At 38.5% G+C, this 17,567-nt stretch overlaps 2 protein-coding genes across 5 annotated transcripts in view; one reads left to right on the top strand and one right to left on the bottom strand.

The window, feature by feature from the left end:
• Positions 1–2,049, bottom strand: part of METTL4 (methyltransferase 4, N6-adenosine) — a 20,439-nt gene extending 18,390 nt beyond the window's left edge. For 2 of the 4 annotated variants that reach the window (XM_062488304.1, XM_062488313.1), the window contains exons 1-2: positions 1,390–2,049; positions 347–861 (exon numbers count right to left, since the gene is read on the bottom strand). In XM_062488304.1, the coding sequence (XP_062344288.1) occupies positions 347–775 (429 nt within the window). In that variant the 5' untranslated portion in view covers positions 776–861; positions 1,390–2,049. Of the gene's footprint in view, positions 1–346; positions 862–1,389 lie in introns of those variants that run through there. The other 2 variants (XM_062488305.1, XR_009933029.1) reach the window with 2 other exon arrangements.
• On the top strand, positions 1,934–17,567 carry NDC80 (NDC80 kinetochore complex component). Its single transcript, XM_062488302.1, has 17 exons — positions 1,934–2,009; positions 3,584–3,812; positions 4,200–4,286; positions 5,040–5,163; positions 5,289–5,461; positions 6,634–6,736; positions 7,555–7,644; positions 8,877–8,970; positions 10,080–10,186; positions 10,990–11,134; positions 11,425–11,630; positions 13,440–13,592; positions 13,865–13,954; positions 14,766–14,858; positions 16,357–16,487; positions 16,993–17,095; positions 17,445–17,567. Exons 2-17 carry the CDS (start codon positions 3,712–3,714, stop codon positions 17,565–17,567), a joined length of 1,923 nt encoding a protein of 640 aa, XP_062344286.1. The 5' UTR covers positions 1,934–2,009; positions 3,584–3,711.

The raw sequence follows: 17,567 nt of genomic DNA, 5'->3' as shown, positions 1-17,567 counted from the left end.
GTATTGGTTTAGACCAGTGACTTTCCTTTTATCCATATGGAACAGTACTAAACAACACTGGAGGTAAATTCATACTGTCCTTCCCAACTCCCTAATCTGCACAATCTCAACAGCTACCACAGTTTCAGGCTGTGTACCTAACCACAAGCAGTGTCAGGAGATTTCCAGAGCAATCCACTGCTCATAAGACACAAAATGTACATTACTGACATGAGGGTACAAGAATATCCGCAAAAGTTCCCGCTCTTCTACACTACCTCTAAAAACTCAGGAATGCAAAACAGTATTAACAGTATATTATTTATCAAGGGATTTACTGTAATTTACTTTGTTACAGAGAACGTACCTTCCTAGCAGGGGCAAGAGAATTTCCAGTGTCACTCTTTGCTCTTTCTTGGTATTCCTCTCTGTTGCTGTTGGCCTTTATTTCTGTCAGATTCACCTCAGGGCATCCCTGACACAGCTTCTCCTCAGGTGCTGCAGCTATATGGGGCTTAGAAATATCAAAGAACTCTTCCCGAAAGACGTATCTCATTTTTGCTCTTCTACATTCTGCTTCTGTGGCCTCTCCGGGATCATAAAGATGACTATTGCTTAATGAGGGGGTGGCAGCTGAAGTAGAAATACTGCGACAGTCTTCAGCAGACGCGACAGAAGTATTGAGAGTGACACCACCAGGGTGTGCAAAGGAGTCACAGATCTCATAGCCACACTGGTTGATGAAGGAGAGATGATCCACAAGCCATCCCGCTGTCAGACGATGTACCACGGACATCGGAAGTCCCCTTTTCAGGATGAAAAGTCAGCTCCTTGAAGCCACAGCCTTCACCACCCATCCGCACTTCCTGAAGCGACCTCCCCCTGCGGGGATTTTTATAAGAATTCACTTTACAGAATTATCACTCTTCAATAAATTAGCACCTACCTTCTAACAAACATTTCCATGCACACACAGGGCACACTGCTGAAACTTCTAACTTCAGCTGGTTTTCCCTTTAAGTTCATCCCTATACCACTACTTTTTTTGTAGGAACCAAATTTTATATGACTTTTTATACTTTGATACGGTATGCACTTACTCCAGCCCTTTTTAACAAGTCAGAAAGCAACCCTGTGACACAACGACTATCTAAGACTATATGATATGTGTGTATATCTACACACTGTATAGACACCGCATATATATGCATTTACATTACATAAATTTATTACGTTGCACACATACTGTATAGACTACGTACATACTACATATATGCGCACACTATATATACACACATACGCTATATGCATCACACGTAAACACACATATATATGCATATATACACACGATATACATATGCATACACTGTATCTACACACACACACACACACACACATATATATACACACCACAGATACGGACGAGGATCACTATGACGGCACCCGGGAGCAGTAATACAGGCACAAGGGCAGGAGCAGCCACGGCCCCAGCGCTGCTGAGACCAGGCGCCGACTCATATCCCCGCGGGCACGCAGGGACCGAAAGCTCGGGCTTTTCCCCAGGAAAACTCTCAGCGGCTGGAGAAAAGCCCGGGGCTCGCCGTGGCTCGGCAGACGCCTGGCACACACTCACCGCGGGCGCCGCCATGTCGCTGTACGGCCATAGCCCTTCCCCGAGCCCTTCCGGGGGTTGGGATCCTCCTCCCCTCTATGTATTCTCCATTTCCTCCTCCCCGCTATTTAGTCTCTCTTTCCTCCTTCCTCCCCGCTATTTATTCTCTATTTCCTCCTCCCCTTTATTTATTCTCTATTTCCTCCTGCCCGCGCTGCCCAGCCCGCACGGCCCTGCCGTGACGCACTTCCGGGTGACGCCCTGGGGCACGTCCGGGCGGGCGGATTTGAAATTGCGAGGAGGCGGCGGCGGCATCGTCGGCGGTAACGGCTGGGCGGGGAGCGGGGCGGCAGCGGCACCAACACTAATACCGACCTCAACACCCGCAACCAGCGGGACAAGTGTCCGTGCGGCGGCGGTGAGTCCCGAGCTGACCTTCTGCTGTACGATTTAGACGCGCTGTCAGGGCCAGCGGGTGGAGCTGCGCCCGGCTCTACCCTGCTCCTGCGCGCTTTTTTTTTTTTTTTTTTTTTTTTTTTTTTTTTTTTTTTTTTTTTTAATGCTTGCTGGCGTGTTGGCTCTGGCAAATTGCTCTTAAATCTCTGCTCAAAGTCCGCTCTTACAGCATCCTGGCTTATGTCAGCAGCAGTGTGGCCAGCAGGACCAGGACAGCGACAGTCCCCCTGTGCTGAGGCCGCACCTCCAGTGCTGTGTCTAGTTGTGGGCCCCCTCAGTTCAGGAAGGACATTGAGGGGCTGGAGTGTGTCCAGAGAAGGGCAACAGAGCTGGGGAAGGGTCTGGAGAAAAGTCCTAGGAGCGGCTGTGGGAGCTGGGTTTGTTTAGCTTGGAGAAAATGAGCCTCATGAGAGACCTTATATGGCTCTAGAGCCACCTGAGAAGAGGCTGTAGCCAGGTGGGGGTCGGCCTCTTCTCCCAGGCAGCAAGCGAGAGGCACGATCTCAAACCAGGCTTTGGTGGGAGAGTTGTAGGAATTTCTCCACAGAAAAGATTATTCACTAGAATGGGCTGCTGTCATTGAATGAGTGTGCTAAGCTTGCTTAAACACCAGCATGGCGGTGGACTCAGCGTCGCTGGAGGCCTTTAAGGAAAGGCTGGATGTAGCACTTAGTGCTATGGTCTAGCTTACAAGGTGGTGTTTGGTCATAAGTTGGATTTAATGATCTCGCAGGTGTTTTCCAGCCTAATTGATTCTGTTATTCTAGAAGCTAATCACTTTCTATGTTTGTGAAAATTCAATCTCTCTGTGGGTGAGCCCAATTAGAGTAATGGAATCATTCAGCTGCTTCCCCAGACACAGTGAAGTCATGAATATGGTGCCCAATGACTTGAGCTAAACTTCTGTTGTGGTTTGTGAGCAGTGGTAATGTTTGTAGTGGAGAGGACTTTTATTAGTTATAATTCAGTCATTTAAGCCCATCCCACAAATGAGATAGAACGTTTGTGAGGGCAGAAGCTGGCATTTTTTTCCTGACCTACTTCTGTTTACTTCAAATTCCCCCTTAATACCCCTGTGGGGGCAATTATATTAATATTCCAGTTTGATTTCTATTCTGCATTCATGGTCTGAAGAGAGCCAAAATATTATCTCAGAATAGGTTTTCCAGTTATTGTGCTATAATATTGGGAGATCAGTTGCAAATGAATGGGTAGGCTCAGAATGAGCAGGTCAGGAGCTGATGTACGGCTGAAGTGCTGTAAGCAGTACCTGTGAACTCATGGTAGTGTGGCCTTTTTTCCAGTGGACTGAACTGAAAAAATTTCTCAAGCACTTTTGCTTTTGGAATCTGGGGATTTTGAAGTGACCAAATATAAAGAAAGGCAAAACAGTAGGTTTGGAATAAGCACGGACCCTTTCAACAATAAAACAAGTGATTTAAGAGACTGTGGCTGCTCTTATGTATTTCTGGAGTCTAACATAATTTTTTTGTTTCTTTCTTTTTTTTTTTTTTTTTTTTTTGGTCTAATATACAGGTCTACTTGTTTATTCTGAGTCTTTGCAAAATCGTTGTGACATTTAGAAAATACCCCAGTACCCTTGGATCCTGCATTTTCTTATACTGCTGGGATACTGAGGGACTGCAATTTACAGTAGAGTCACAATGAGGCGAAGCTCAAGTATTGCTGGAAGCAGCAGTCGACAATCTATGATGGCACTGAGAGTGCAGGATAGCAACAAGATGGGTCTTCAAACACCTCAGATGTAAGTCTTGATCACATTGCTACAAATAAGCATAAGAACTAAATCTGAAGAGATTTATCATAGTGTGTTTGAGTGTGTGAGTAGCAACTGAGGGGGGAAAAAAAAGAAGCGGTGAGAAGAAGGCTCCTTACAGCCAAGGATGTTTGCACAAATGCTCCAGTTTTGTAAAAATACTTGCTTTAACCTTTTTGTGTACCGGTGTCACATTTCAAATGGTAACACTTTGTACCATGTTTCCTGGGAGGTGGCTGAGTGCATCAGCTGACCCTTCTAAGATGTTGCTGTGGGGAAGGTGCTCAGGAATATATGAGGGCATGTATAGCTCTTGTACGAGCAGAAGATGAATTGGTAGAAATAGTCACTTGCATCCTTCTCTCTGTTCCTCAGGAAGGACAGAACCACCTTTGGGAAGCTGAGTATGAGCAAACCTACATCTGGAGCTTCAGAAAGAAAAGTCAGCTGTTTTGGGAGCAGGTATGGATGGATTTCATTATCTGCACTGTAAATAAAAACAAAAATGGTCCTCCATAATTTTGGGATTTTTCTTTCTTGACAGATTTTCATTATAAGAAATAATGGATCTGAGGCAAGCAGACTTTCAGGTCTGCCTTCCTCTGGTCCTTGATCACTAAATAATAGTGCTGCAGAGCAAGAATTGTTTTGGGAGCTTTTGTTTTTTCTTTTGGGACTGATGTGCACTGCAGACCTTAAGAATATCTCAATGCATTTTCTTGTTTAAGGAAGAATGACTTCTGAAGTATACTCTGCACTAGTTTCTTCTCTGTAAGATGCAAACCTTCCAAAAATCTATCATCTTTCTCCTTACTCATGACTTTCTATGTTGTGGGTATCTTCTTTCATAAGACCCCAGTGTTGCAGGGGTCTTTTCCTTTTAAATATTCCCTAAATATTTTAATGTTTATTTACAGTCACCAGCATGATTTTTTTCCCTTCATCTTTGGGGTATTTTTCTGCTCTCTGAAAGTTTTTTTTTCTTTCAATAAAATGAAGCAAGTATTAATCTAGGATGCAGTAATCCCTTTGTTATACATGTGGCACTGTGATTTCCAGGTTGATGTTGTTTTTCCAATCACCTTAAATTAAGAGAAAATTTCAAGTATCACTTTGTATAACAAATCCAAAGAAAACATAAATGTAGCAATTGTTGTGACTTAAACAAGAGTTTATATGAGTTTATTTAATAAACATATGTTTGTCTGCCCTTAGAGTGAGTGGGGCTGGAGGGTCACGCAGCAGCCAGTACGGTGTATTCGGGACAGAAAAGATAAAGGATCCCAGGCCCCTTCATGACAAGGCATTCATCCAACAATGTATCAAGAAGCTTTGTGAGGTAACATTAACTTTTTCTGCATGTATGTTATGAGGGGTAAAATGTACTAATCAAAATGGTTATTTCTCTTGGTTTCAACTCTAAGTTGTGTTTAGTGACTTGTATTCCGTGTCTCTTTTGCACAGTTCCTTGTTGAAAATGCTTATGTCCCCAATGTTTCCATGAAATCGCTACAATCTCCCTCAGTTAAGGACTTCTTAAAGATCTTCACCTTTATCTATAAATTCCTCTGCCCTTCTTATGAATTGCCTGACTCAAAATTTGAAGAGGAAATTCCCAAAGTTTTTAAAGATCTTGGGTAAGATGATTATTGTTAGTCTCCTGGGCTGAATTGATATGCTATGGCTAGAAATTTAAAAGCTAAGAATTCTGCGTTGATAGCTGGGGAGAATGGATTGGTTTCCTTATTCACATAAGACTCTGAAAGTATAATGTTGTAATTGTTTTGTTTCACCTTTGTTTAGCTCTAGGTTTGCTCTCTGATGTTCAGCACCTATTGTACATTTTAAATTTGAACTTGCAGAACTATAAGCTCTTGGAATCTTGCTTTGTAATGTAAAATCTAGTTGATTATTTGTATACAACTATGAAAGACAAGGCACAATTTTCTTTTACAGACCTTTCTGTTCATTCTGTTAGAATCTAAGAACTAAGCTTCCCAGAATTTTGGATCAAATTAATTCCATTTAAAATATGTTTTCCTTTAATTTTTCTGCTTTTAAAGCAGAAATTGGAAATAACAAAAATGAGCTGTTGAGGTGAAAAAAGCACTAAGTATCTGAGTGGTTTATTGCTGAATTGGTTCAGTGTTTGAAATCATTAACGCTCCAATGCTTTCCAAGAAAGAAAATCCTCTGCCTATCAGTAATTGGGGACTTTTCAGTCTCATTAAAAAAAAAGTGTGTTTTACTCCTGTAGATTTGAACCCATTATGGTGTGAAAGTGCCAGGGCTTCTGAAATGTAGGTGTCAGTCTGTTTTCTTCACTTCTCAGCATTTTAATAAATGTTTTATCTGTAACATTTGAAACTGCTGACCAAGCTTGAAATGTTGAAAAGGATTACACTCTGCTACACAGACAGTGTAATTCTGGATAAAATGACTAATTCTAACAACTCACTTGAAGTTTTGGGAGTTGAAGGAGCATCTGGGCAACACCCTTGATCATTTGGTTTAGTTGTAGGCAGTCCTGTGAGGAGCAGGCAGTTGGATTTTTTTATCCTTAGGGATCCCTGTCAAACCAAGGTATTCTATGAATCACTTAAATGAGAAACCCATGATAATTGAATAAAACAGTGCTGCAAGAATTCAAATTATTTCCTGTGAAATCCAGTATAGAGTACAATTGAGTTTGTTCTTCTGTGCCTTCATATACATATAAAAATGTGCTGCTTTATTTTCAAAATGTGCTGGTTTGTTTTCATCACCGTCTGCCACAGCTATTAAAAATGTATCTTCTTTGACCTTATAGGTACCCCTTTGCTTTGTCAAAAAGCTCCATGTACACCGTGGGTGCACCCCACACCTGGCCTCAGATTGTGGCAGCTTTGGTTTGGTTAATTGATTGTGTCAAGGTAACATTAGTCTTAAGAGAAGTATTTCCACTTTCCAGGCTGGAATGTTAGTTTCAATACAGATCTAGTAAATATTTTCTTCAAATCTCCTTGTCTAACATATATGTAAAGAAAATGGTGGATGTTCTTAGATGTCAGCTGGGAGCTGGCCCTTAGCCTTATGTTTCATTAACTTTTAAAGTGATTTTTTTCATGTTATAGTGTGATAATTGTTTTTCTGTAAATGTATGCACTGGATAAATTCATGTCTTGAAAAAAGGTGGGGAAATGCTGGCTTATACATACATTAAATGTGAGAAGTTAATAGGTATGATCACTGAATAGAATGTGTATCTTCAGTGTAAATATTATGACAACTGCCATTCTCTCATAAATTTGAAATCTAAGGATGGAATTTTCAATTGAAATTATTCATTTATCCGGTGATTCTGAGAGAGTGGCAAGTTTTGTGTTCAGGTGGGATGTTTTTATTGAATTTTGGTTTTGTTTGGTTTGTTTGGGTTTTTTAGAAGTGGTAAGTGTTGTTGCTGCCAGCTCAGGTCTGAACAAAACTTGGAATCTGTGACAGAAGTTCACCACTGCTGAACTGAGCACCCATGAAAATCCTGTAATTTTTTGCTGAAAAGACACAAGATAATTTGGTAGTGTTGACTGTCCAGTTCACACCTCTTCATGTGTGTGTTTAGTCAACTCAACACAGGCTCTTTCCAACCTGCTTGCTGAAATCCTAATCCAGTGTTACTCTGCTTCATATACCAATCTGAAAACTGATGGATGTCTTCACATATGTTCATTGTGTGTTCACCTCTGCTTTTCAGCTGTACAATGCGATCAGGGAAAATGCACCATCACTCTATGACAGACAGAGCTGGGGAGGAGAGACTGATGATGGAATTGTACATAGAAAGGTACCATAAAAAGGAAATTAGAATTGCTCATGTGCTGTAACAACACAATTTAAATACAGTTTAGATTGTTGTGTCATGTATTTATAGATTCTGTTCCCTTTTATATTCACAATGCTTTCTAGGGAGTAGCATTATATAAAAAGCCTGATCAACTATTTCCTGAGCAGGCATCATGGCCAGTCTATTGATGAAGACCAGATATTAAACAGAAATACCTCATTTTCCAAGTATCTACTGTTTCAGTTCTACTTTGTGGAGAAAAGGAATCATTGTGCTATTTATTATTTTAGTAGAATTTCTGGTATATTTTGCTTTAGCACTTGAGACTTCTGAGGTTAACAGCAGTGCAGTGTAAAGACAGTGACTTAATTCTAAATATAGTGGCTTCTGCCAATATCTACTCAGTTTACTAAGTAAAAATTGGTTGTAATGCTTTATTTCTGAGTCTTAAAATAGGGTGGCAATGTAATTCAGGCTCTTAGAAATCTAACAGCTTGCTTTCTTTTTAATTTACGATAGATTATTAGTACTATTCAGATTTAACTCAGTGTTAACACACAACAGGTGTTTGGAAGGGGTAGCATTATAGCTAAAAGATTTAATTAGAAAATTGCAAAAATCAGGTAAAACCATAATTTTGGACTAAGGTTACCACCTGAATGGTGGGCAAGTAAAAATGCTTTCCAACTACATATGTTCTTCTACATTTACACTTATGCATTTATGTTGATACAAAATTCAGAATACTGGTGTAATTGCTTCTGAAACATCTGTAACTTAGTGTCTAGTAAATTCTTTCTGGGTAACCTTTCTTTAATTCTAGATGAGTTCTTTGACATCTGCAGATCTGAATTTTAGTGGTGATATTTACTGAAGAGGTCTGTTAAACAGATCTCCAGTTTCTATAAAATGGCCTGAGAGAATCATGTGCGTCAAGATGAAACATTCTTAAATATTGTACCTACAATCCTTGTTAAATATCCCAGAAAAATACAGCATTTTCAGACCTTTCATCATGTGAGTTATAGCTGCCTTCTTCTGCCTGAATACAATCTGTTGACATTCTATGTTCAAAGGGAGGAAAAAAGTTCAATTTTACAAAAGTTCAATCACAGCATTGAAAGATATTTTTGATGTCTGTTTAATTCCACTAATTGAGTAGCTTTAGACAATCCAGGTATTTTACAGGCCTTGGAATTGTTGAAATAAAATATTTTTTAAATTGTTTTCAGCTTTTCATGGACTACTGTGTGAAGTGCTATGATCTTTTCATGAAAGGGAGAGATACCTTTGAAGAGGTGAATGCTGAGGTGCAGTCAAAATTAAGTAAGTTTTCAAGTTTTAATCAAGTATTCAATTGCATTACTGGTTTCTTTTCTCCTAGTATCAGTTTGTTCTGTTTACAAGTGAAAGTGATCCAAGGGAATCTGAAATTCCTAAGTACCTTTCAAGTTACTTCAACTTAATGCTCTTTTATATATATTTTAGCAGTACAGATGGATAGGTCCTGATCTGCTATTAGCTGTGCTGTGTCACCTGTTTTTTAATGGCTTTGTCACAGAAAACCAGTATACAATTTTTCAGATGCAAACTCCATCTATGCAGGTGACTCCTGTTTCTGTCTGGCAAAGTTAACAATTTTAAAAAAAAAGAAATATTTTCAGAAGATGCACACCTGATAAGTAAGCAAGTTCAGCTTTTGAAAGCTCTGAAAACAGTTTGCAAGACTTCCAAACTATTGTGAGGGCTCCTATATATGATTCAGCATACACCTGTGTGTTTGTCTTCAGGGAGGAGGAAAATTATTAGGTTGTTTTGACTCACTCATTTCACCACCTCTACAGAAATCCAAACAGAATGTAAGAACAAGGAAGGGAAAACATTTCTTACTTTCTTTGCTCTCCTATGAAAAGCCAGACTAAAAGCCCTTTGTTTGCAAACTGGAGCCATCCATTGGAGAGGAAATAAGCTACAACACTGATACTGGATATTAGGAAAAAATAATCATACCATTGTTTGGCAAAGGCCAAGTGAAGTTAGGGAAAAGATGTCTCAAGAAGCAAAGGAAGTATATGGGTAAGAAAGAGGTCGTTAAATAGGTTTGATCTGTTCTAGCTTCACAAGGTAGTCCTGACTTTTATATTCTCCTGTGGTGTGGGCTGTATGAGAGTTTGGAAACCCTTACCTCTTAGGAATGACTTTGAGGACTGAGAAACCCATTTCTCGTTTGTTTTGGGGTTTTTGCCTGGTTGTATTTTAATGAAAGGATTTTCTGGTAAGTTTCTTGGCTGTTTTCAGTTATTTCTGTAGTGTAAAATAATTGTCCAGATAATGGGTATTTACTGTGCAGTAGCTAAAGTTCAGATACCCAAAATAGGTGGTGATATTAAGTGAGATTAATTTGTAACCCCACGCTCTCTCCCGCTTTCCCACAGAGGATTTATTTAATATAGATCAATTCCACATGGAAAGTTTAGAAGCTGAAAACAAAAGACTTCAAGAAGAGATTGCAAGATTAGAAAAAGAAAAGGAAAGCGAGCCGGTTAGTAAATTGGGTCTCTGTTTTTATGGTGGAGTTGAATTTTATGTTGTTGACCATTTCTGAATGAAGATAGTTAGTTATTATACATAACAAATGGAAATTTTTCAGTGCTTTGAGATTTTAATTAGGCCGGGTTTTTATGGACTTTATATCATTATAGAACAAGGCTTTTTCTGTGGAGTCTTCAGTCACTATTTGTTGATAATGCAGGTATTTCCAGGTAATAAGGTCTTCTATTGATTGAAATATTAATAAAATACTTCAGCTATTTCTCTAATATAAATTTCAACATTGTTTTCCAAAGGTGTTGATATGACACATGACATTCAGTGGTAACAATATATTTTATGGAAGATATTTTGCTTGAAAAGCCAGATTCTGCTTTTAATGCATCATGAGTTTAAAAAGGGGTTAGTGGTTGTGCAGATGGCAAATTAAGACTCCTGCCAACTGCAGGATGTGCTGGGTTTATTCCTGGCTTTCCATGCCCTAGTTTTTTCTGCCCTCCATATATTATTAGAGTTAAGTTGTGAACTACCTGTAGTAAGAATTGTCTAAATGGAGTGTCAGATGCAAATGAGACACTTAATGCTGAAATGTAGGAATCTTTTCAGACTTACTTGCTGTTAATTTAAAGGTGGTTGACTTGACTCAGCTGTCCCAGAGATAAAAAATTATTCAAGTTCTTTAGTTTTATATTTGTGCTATTGATAGTGACCAATTTCTCTACTGTCTTGTCTGGAAAGTTAAGTCATTATTTTATATTCATCTGAGAGTGGTTGTTCTTTTCACCCATTTCCTAGGATCGTAGAGTAACACTACGAAACGTGAAATCATCTCTTCAAGCAGATGTCCAGAAATACCAGGCTTATTTGGCCAATCTGGAATCTCATATAGCCATCCTCGATCAAAAACAGGGAAGTCTTAATGATGAAGTTGAGACAGCAGGTAAGGAGGCCTTGATCACAGTCAGGACAGTGAAGCTAGAGGTAGTCTTCAAATAACTGTAGTTCTTAGCTTGAGGATAGAGCAAGATGCCTGGAGCAGGATGATGCTGCAAATAAACTTTCCAGAATGGACTGCTGATAAAGATTTTGTTTGTCTAATAGCTCTTTATATACCAGAGTAATGAAACTATAATGATATATAATAATTATTAACTCATGAAATACAGAGGTGAGGTTTTTGTATGTAGGCTGGTATTTTATGTCCATTTCACAAATGTTTTGTGAATTTAGAAACGGAGGTAGAAGCAATGAAGCAGGAGAATGCACGGCTCCGGCACATCTTAGATAACCAAAAGTACTCATCTGCGGACATTGAGAGAATGAAACATGAGAGAAATGAACTGCAGCAAACCATTAATAAGCTCACTAAGGAACTGGAAGCAGAACAAAATCAGCTGTGGAATGAAGAGCTAAAGTATGCTAGGAATAAAGAGGCGGTATGTGAAAATCCCACTATACTCAGAGATGGTTGTAAGTTTTCATCATGCAAGCTTAAAATTGGAGTCTTGATAATTTCTTTCCTAAATAATCTAACACCATACAAGTATCTAACCAGGCAAAACTGACAAGTATGGCCTCTGTTTGCAATATCTCTGAAAAATGCTCCTTTTTCCACCCCTTTTTCTATTTTGTGATAAATGAAAATATTCTTTTTTTTCTTCTGCATCATAAGAGATGTAGGTAGAATATGAAGCACTTTCAGCTCTCACTGCTATAGCATTAAGAGCTTTGATGACATCAGCATACCATTGCTTTGATAACACAAGAAATTTCAGGCTAATGTTAATATTTCAGAGCAAGGAAGTAAGGCAAAACTAGTGAATTTAAATCAATAGCTTTGCATGCATTTAGGGCCTGATTAGTTCTTTTCATAGAAGTTGTAACATCTCTCAAGGGCTGAGTTTGAGTCCTTCAAACAGAATGAAAATTATAGTACTGTAAGTGATGGGATTTAAAAACTTCTGCTTTGCCAATTGGAGAACTAAAGAAAAAAGGTTTCAAATATATCTGGTAGGGTTACTGTCTTCGTTTAGGGCAAATCTGGGAGGAAACCATCTGAATTAGGTCCTCTTGGGAAACAGATTCAAGTAGTCCTTCCCCTGACTAGTTTAGGGAAAATATTTTCTTGGAGAGAAGTGAAAGAAAAAACTTGTTTATTTAACAGGCAAAGCACTTCTCAATGCAAAAATGAACAATACTAAACAGCAAAACCTCTCGCCCATCCAAAGAGATGACAAATTCAGCAGAGTCCCTTCCGTGGGCTGCAGCCCGGCTCACTCGGTCTGTTCTCAGTCCCTCCAGAGCTGGGAAATGTCACAGCCCAGGCCAGGCCTGGTGGGACACAGCTGTGAGCTCCTGGTGTTCTTCTGGGTTTTCAGTCCAGAGAAGGTTCAAACAATTCCAAGAAAAAGGGGGAAAAAAACCAGTCCAGGGAACTTCTATGCCTCAGCTAGCCAGAAAATTAACCAAAAGCAAAGGAGAGTTATCTTCTGCAGTTCACTGCAGATAACCCCAGTCTGTGTGAAGGATGTGGGGGAGCAAGTGCAGTCTCTGATAACAAACTCTGCACCTCTTCTCTCTCCCTTCACTCCTGGAACCAGCCTTAAAGATGTAGAACTCAATATTCAACATAAAACAGATGATTGGGGATACAAGCATCATAAAGTGATGCCAAGACACTTACCCTTTATCAAGCACTTTTATTAACTTAAATCATCATGTACAAGTATGAAGCACATAAAACTGGAAAAAACCCTGGGTTTTTTAATGTTGGCATATAAATAGCACTCATTAATTAGAAGTAGGAGCATTTAATAAGCTTTGTTTAGAGGCATGTTTAAGTTAGTTGGTAGTAATGATGTGTGGCTGTGTGGCATTTCCTGTCAAAACTAGTGAGAGAAGGCATAATGACATGATGACTGGTTATTGATTTAGTATTATTTTCCAGTATGTTTTCTCAAAAAATTGTGGCAGGAAGAATTATGGCAGATGAATGTGGAAAACTGCAGGTGAAACTGTTCAGTGTCAGCCATGTACACTGAGAAACCTGGCTGAGCAAACTCTGAAGGAATCATAAAACAGTACCTAATGCAGCAAACTGCTGGACTGGCGTTACATACAACTCTTGAATACTGTGGTGTAACAAGGAATCATGTCTATAGAGAGCAACTTAGGAACTTATATGAATTGCAAAGCTTTTCACTTCTATCTCTTCTATGATTTCTGCCCTTTTTTCTTCTGAGCAGATTGAAATGCAACTGGCAGAGTATCATAAACTGGCTCGAAAGCTGAAATTAATTCCAGTAAGTGCTGAGAATTCCAAAGGCCACGACTTTGAGATTCAGTTTAATCCTGAGGCAGGACCAAATTGCCTAGTCAAATACAGAACTCAGATCAAGGTAAGTAGAGTCAACACTGAAGGCTTTAGCTGCCACTCACAAAAAAAATGTGTTTCTTTGGAAATGCTGCAAAGGTCTCTCAATCTCACAATGAAATGTCATTGAAAAGCCTATGTGATGAGTCACTGTAATGACGTTGTAGTATATGAAAGAGATTTGGTATTGGAGAATACAGCAGCCTAAAAAAAATAAAAGGAAAAGATGTACTGGGGTGCATCTTGATTCAAATAAGCAAATTGCAGTTGTCGAATCTTCTTGTATATGTATTACAGGCCCCCCTCATGGAGATCATCAATGAGACTGAGGAGGAAATTAGTAAAGCTACTCAACGGAAAATGACTTTGGAAGATACTTTGGAACAGGTGTGTTGGTTAATGAAGATGAGGACTAAGATATCAAGCCTAAAACCTTATCTGCTGCTTTCATTCAACCTTTTACATGGGTGAAGTGTGGTGTGGTGTGTTGGGGTGGTTTTTTGGATTGGTTGGGGGTTTTCTGAGGACAAGCAGAGGGGGAGAAGCTGTGAGAAAACTGCTTTATTTGTGATGGAACCTAGAAGTTTTTCTAAGAATTGGGGTCTTTGTTGGTTGAAATATTGTGTATTCCCTGAATTAAAGTTTATGTAGCTTACATATATTTGACCATAAACATTGGAAATACTTGTTTTTAGTAAGTTTCCCATTCCAGTCGATTATGTGGCTTACCATCACTGACAAATTGTCATCGGGAAGATTTTTAGCAATTTTGGGTTTGGGATGGATTGCAAGGAGAATTTTATTTCCTCATTCTTCTACCTTTACCTCAGTTCTTATTGCTGAGCATGATGTTATGTGGTATGGAATATCCTATTGGTCAGCTGGCCTGGCTACACACCTTCCCAGTCCCTTGCTCATCCCCACCCTACTCAGTGAGGGGCCATATGAGGGATAGGCAGCCTTGGAATGCTGTGCTAGTACCATTCAGCAGCAGCCAGAGCACTGTATTAGCCCTTATCCAAAACAAAGTATAATACAGGCTGCCATGAAGAAAGGTAATGCCATCCCAGCCTAGCGTAGTTTGTTTTTTCTACCAGGTGTAGAAAACCAGCGCTACCAGGTGTAGTTTGTGATGGCATGGATTTATATATTGAAATTTTTTTTGAACCATATTTCCTTGGTGATGTTTTCATCCTAGGTGAATATAATGCTAGAGGACAAGAAACGCAGTGTGAAAATGCTGACAGAAGAAGCTGAAAAGATGGATGATCTTTACCAACAGAAGCTTAAGGTAGAACTTCTTACAGCTTGATGACAAATTATCCTTAATGATACTGTTATCCTTAATCTTTGTGCTTATAGATAAGTTTTTGGGTTGCATTTTTGTTTGTGCTTCTGCCTTTGCCTTCTTTGCTTCCTCTTACACGATTTTTTCAGTCTTTTCAGAAAAGTGATTTGTCTGCCACCTTAACTGAATCAGTTTTCACTTTCTTGTAAGAAAGTATCTGGCATGATACTGTAGCAGATGCTGTAAATCATAAATTACTGCATCCTGTAATAAAAGCACCAACAATCATCTGACCTCAGGATGTCTCCAAGCATGTGCTTGGAGGAGATTTTAGAATTAACAGTATCTGCCTCATCTAATCAACTTGTATATAAAAAAATACATTTACAGTTTTTAGTAAATGTGTTTAATCAGCTTCTGTAAAAACTAAGGAAAACACTGATTGAGGAAAAGCATGCTAAATTGCTTTAATGATCTCAAACTGTTGCTTGCTTTAGCTTCCTTTCCCAGCAGTCCCTATCCTTTTCCCCATTCACAGTTCAGCAACAAAACATAGTCCTCTCTGCTAACATCTCAGTGGTTATTTTGGTACTTCCCAACTTCTTTGACAACACTGTTTTGGTAGGGCTGTGGTGCTCTGCAGAAAAAGGTTCTTTGAACTAAGCCAGTGTTTACCATATATGCTCATATAAATCCAAATTCCTATCCTATAGCTGTGAAACAGGGTTATTTCACTGCTAATACCTGCTGAGTTGTCTAAAGGCAACTAATTTTGTATATATTTTTCAAAACCACATGAAATTTAGCTTTTGATCTGTGCTCTTGCATAAACTTGTCTCTCGAGCTCATAAAATACATAGTTGCCACTGGATGTTTATAATAAGACATAGTCATGTAATTCCTCTTGTAATTTTTAAAAGGCTGTTTGTAAGTCTTAAGTATTAAAATTATTTTTGAAGAATGATGTTTCAGTAATCTATTAGAATTGCATGTTGAGTTGATGGTACAATTTTGTTTGGTTTTGTGGCTTGTATAGCATCAACAGTGTCATTCCCCTTGAAGAGATGATTACTTGGAATTGTACGTTCTTTCAGACAAAATGGAAAAACTGTTTTCCTACTCAAATGTGGTTATATTTTTTTAACCTAGAAACAGTTGTTCATAATGTGCCATTTGTAATCTATTTAGACTATCTAAACAGCACTTTCTGAGTTTAACTCTGAAGGGAAAATAGCTGCAACACAGACCTTTTAAATATGGTTTGAGGTGTATAAAGAGATGGTTAGGCTTATTCTGGGATGGGGATGATACAGAAAATAGCAGAAACTTCAGGTTGGGGAAGAATGTCCTTAGGGATTTTTTTTGAATTCTGAACTTGGAGTTACTTGTGTTAATTTTGAATTCAAGCATTAGGATGTAATCAGGCAATAGAAAGAAGAAAAATAATCCAAATTATTCCTGAGCAATGCCATTTTTTTCTTCTCTTTCCTTATGACTATAGGAGATAGAAGAGGAAGAGCAAAAATGTGCAAGTGAACTGGAATCGTTGAAGAAGCATAAACAGCTGCTTGAGAGTGGTGTCTATGAAGGTCTCAGTGAAGCCACAAATGAATTGCATGATCTCCAACGACAGTAAGACTCATAACTTCCATGTTTGCCTTGTTTATTTTGACTTTTAAGGATAAGGATATTCTCTTGAATGTAACAAAGTTGTTTCAGCATGTATCTATCTCAGTGCATTAATTTCTCAAGTTAACAACTAAGAGATTTCTCAACAGTCTTTTGCTAGAGTATTTGTCTGCTGTATTAGAACTCTTGTTCTCCATGTAACTTTCTTTAAACAAAGAAATTAATTTGTTTCCAAACTTCCATGGCAACAATTTTATGCTTCAAAGGCTGGCTCAATATAGTCTTGGGGGGGCTTTGTGTTTTTTGGTTTTTTTGTTTGTTTGTTTTAGGTTTTTGTTGTTGTTGTTTTTTTTAACTTGAGTGTTAATATATTCTAAATTGGTTCAAATCAATACTAATAGGAAAAAATGTATGGCTAAACATGATGATAAATCAAACTTGAAGTGATTGTTTTAAATGTCAGGAATTCCCTAATTACAGACATGACCTGAGTATCTTTACCTTTTAGATATCAAGTTGTTTTGCAAACAACAACAGAAGAGAAGAGAAAGATTGGTGCTAACTTGAGTCGTCTTATAGAAGCAGTTGCTACTCATATAGCATCTATAGTGGTAAGCTAAAATTTGATAGTCAGAATTAAATCTCTCTAGAGACATTTGCAGTTAAACACTTGGAAACAAGAAATTACTCTTTGTAAGGAAGTATCAGTTATTTAGCTGCTGCACTGAATTCCTGGATTCTAGTTAAATTTTCTGACAAAACCTTTGATATAAATATTGATCATTAAGTTTAAGCAGTAACATCCTGTCAGGTTAAACCTTCTTCTGGTAGATGTCTTTCAGGAAAGTGTTTTAACTGAAATCAGTTAACCTGTGTAATGACTGATTAAAATGCTTTAGCAGAATCAGTACAAGACAGACCACGATAGAGCTAATAAAGCTTTCTGTATCTCTTTTCTAGAAATACCTAGATGAACAGAATGTGAAAATTTACAGAGACTATGAAGAATTCATGTCTGAAGACCTATTGTCAGACTTGACCAGCATCCTAGATAGTTACAAAAAGAAAGCTGAAAGTCTCTAA

Source organism: Cinclus cinclus, chromosome 1, assembly GCF_963662255.1.
Source record: "Cinclus cinclus chromosome 1, bCinCin1.1, whole genome shotgun sequence".
Taxonomy (NCBI): domain Eukaryota; kingdom Metazoa; phylum Chordata; class Aves; order Passeriformes; family Cinclidae; genus Cinclus; species Cinclus cinclus.
The sequence above is the reverse complement of the archived record's forward strand: the minus strand, read 5'-3'. Positions and strand labels throughout refer to the sequence as shown.

Excerpts from the sequence above, each read along its gene's own strand:
- NDC80 (XM_062488302.1), top strand. The coding sequence starts at position 3,712 with ATGAGGCGAAGCTCAAGTATTGCTGGAAGCAGCAGTCGACAATCTATG. Across the intron at positions 5,164-5,288 it reads GTATCAAGAAGCTTTGTGAG|TTCCTTGTTGAAAATGCTTA; the intron begins GTAACATTAACT and ends TCTTTTGCACAG. Across the intron at positions 14,859-16,356 it reads TTTACCAACAGAAGCTTAAG|GAGATAGAAGAGGAAGAGCA; the intron begins GTAGAACTTCTT and ends TTATGACTATAG.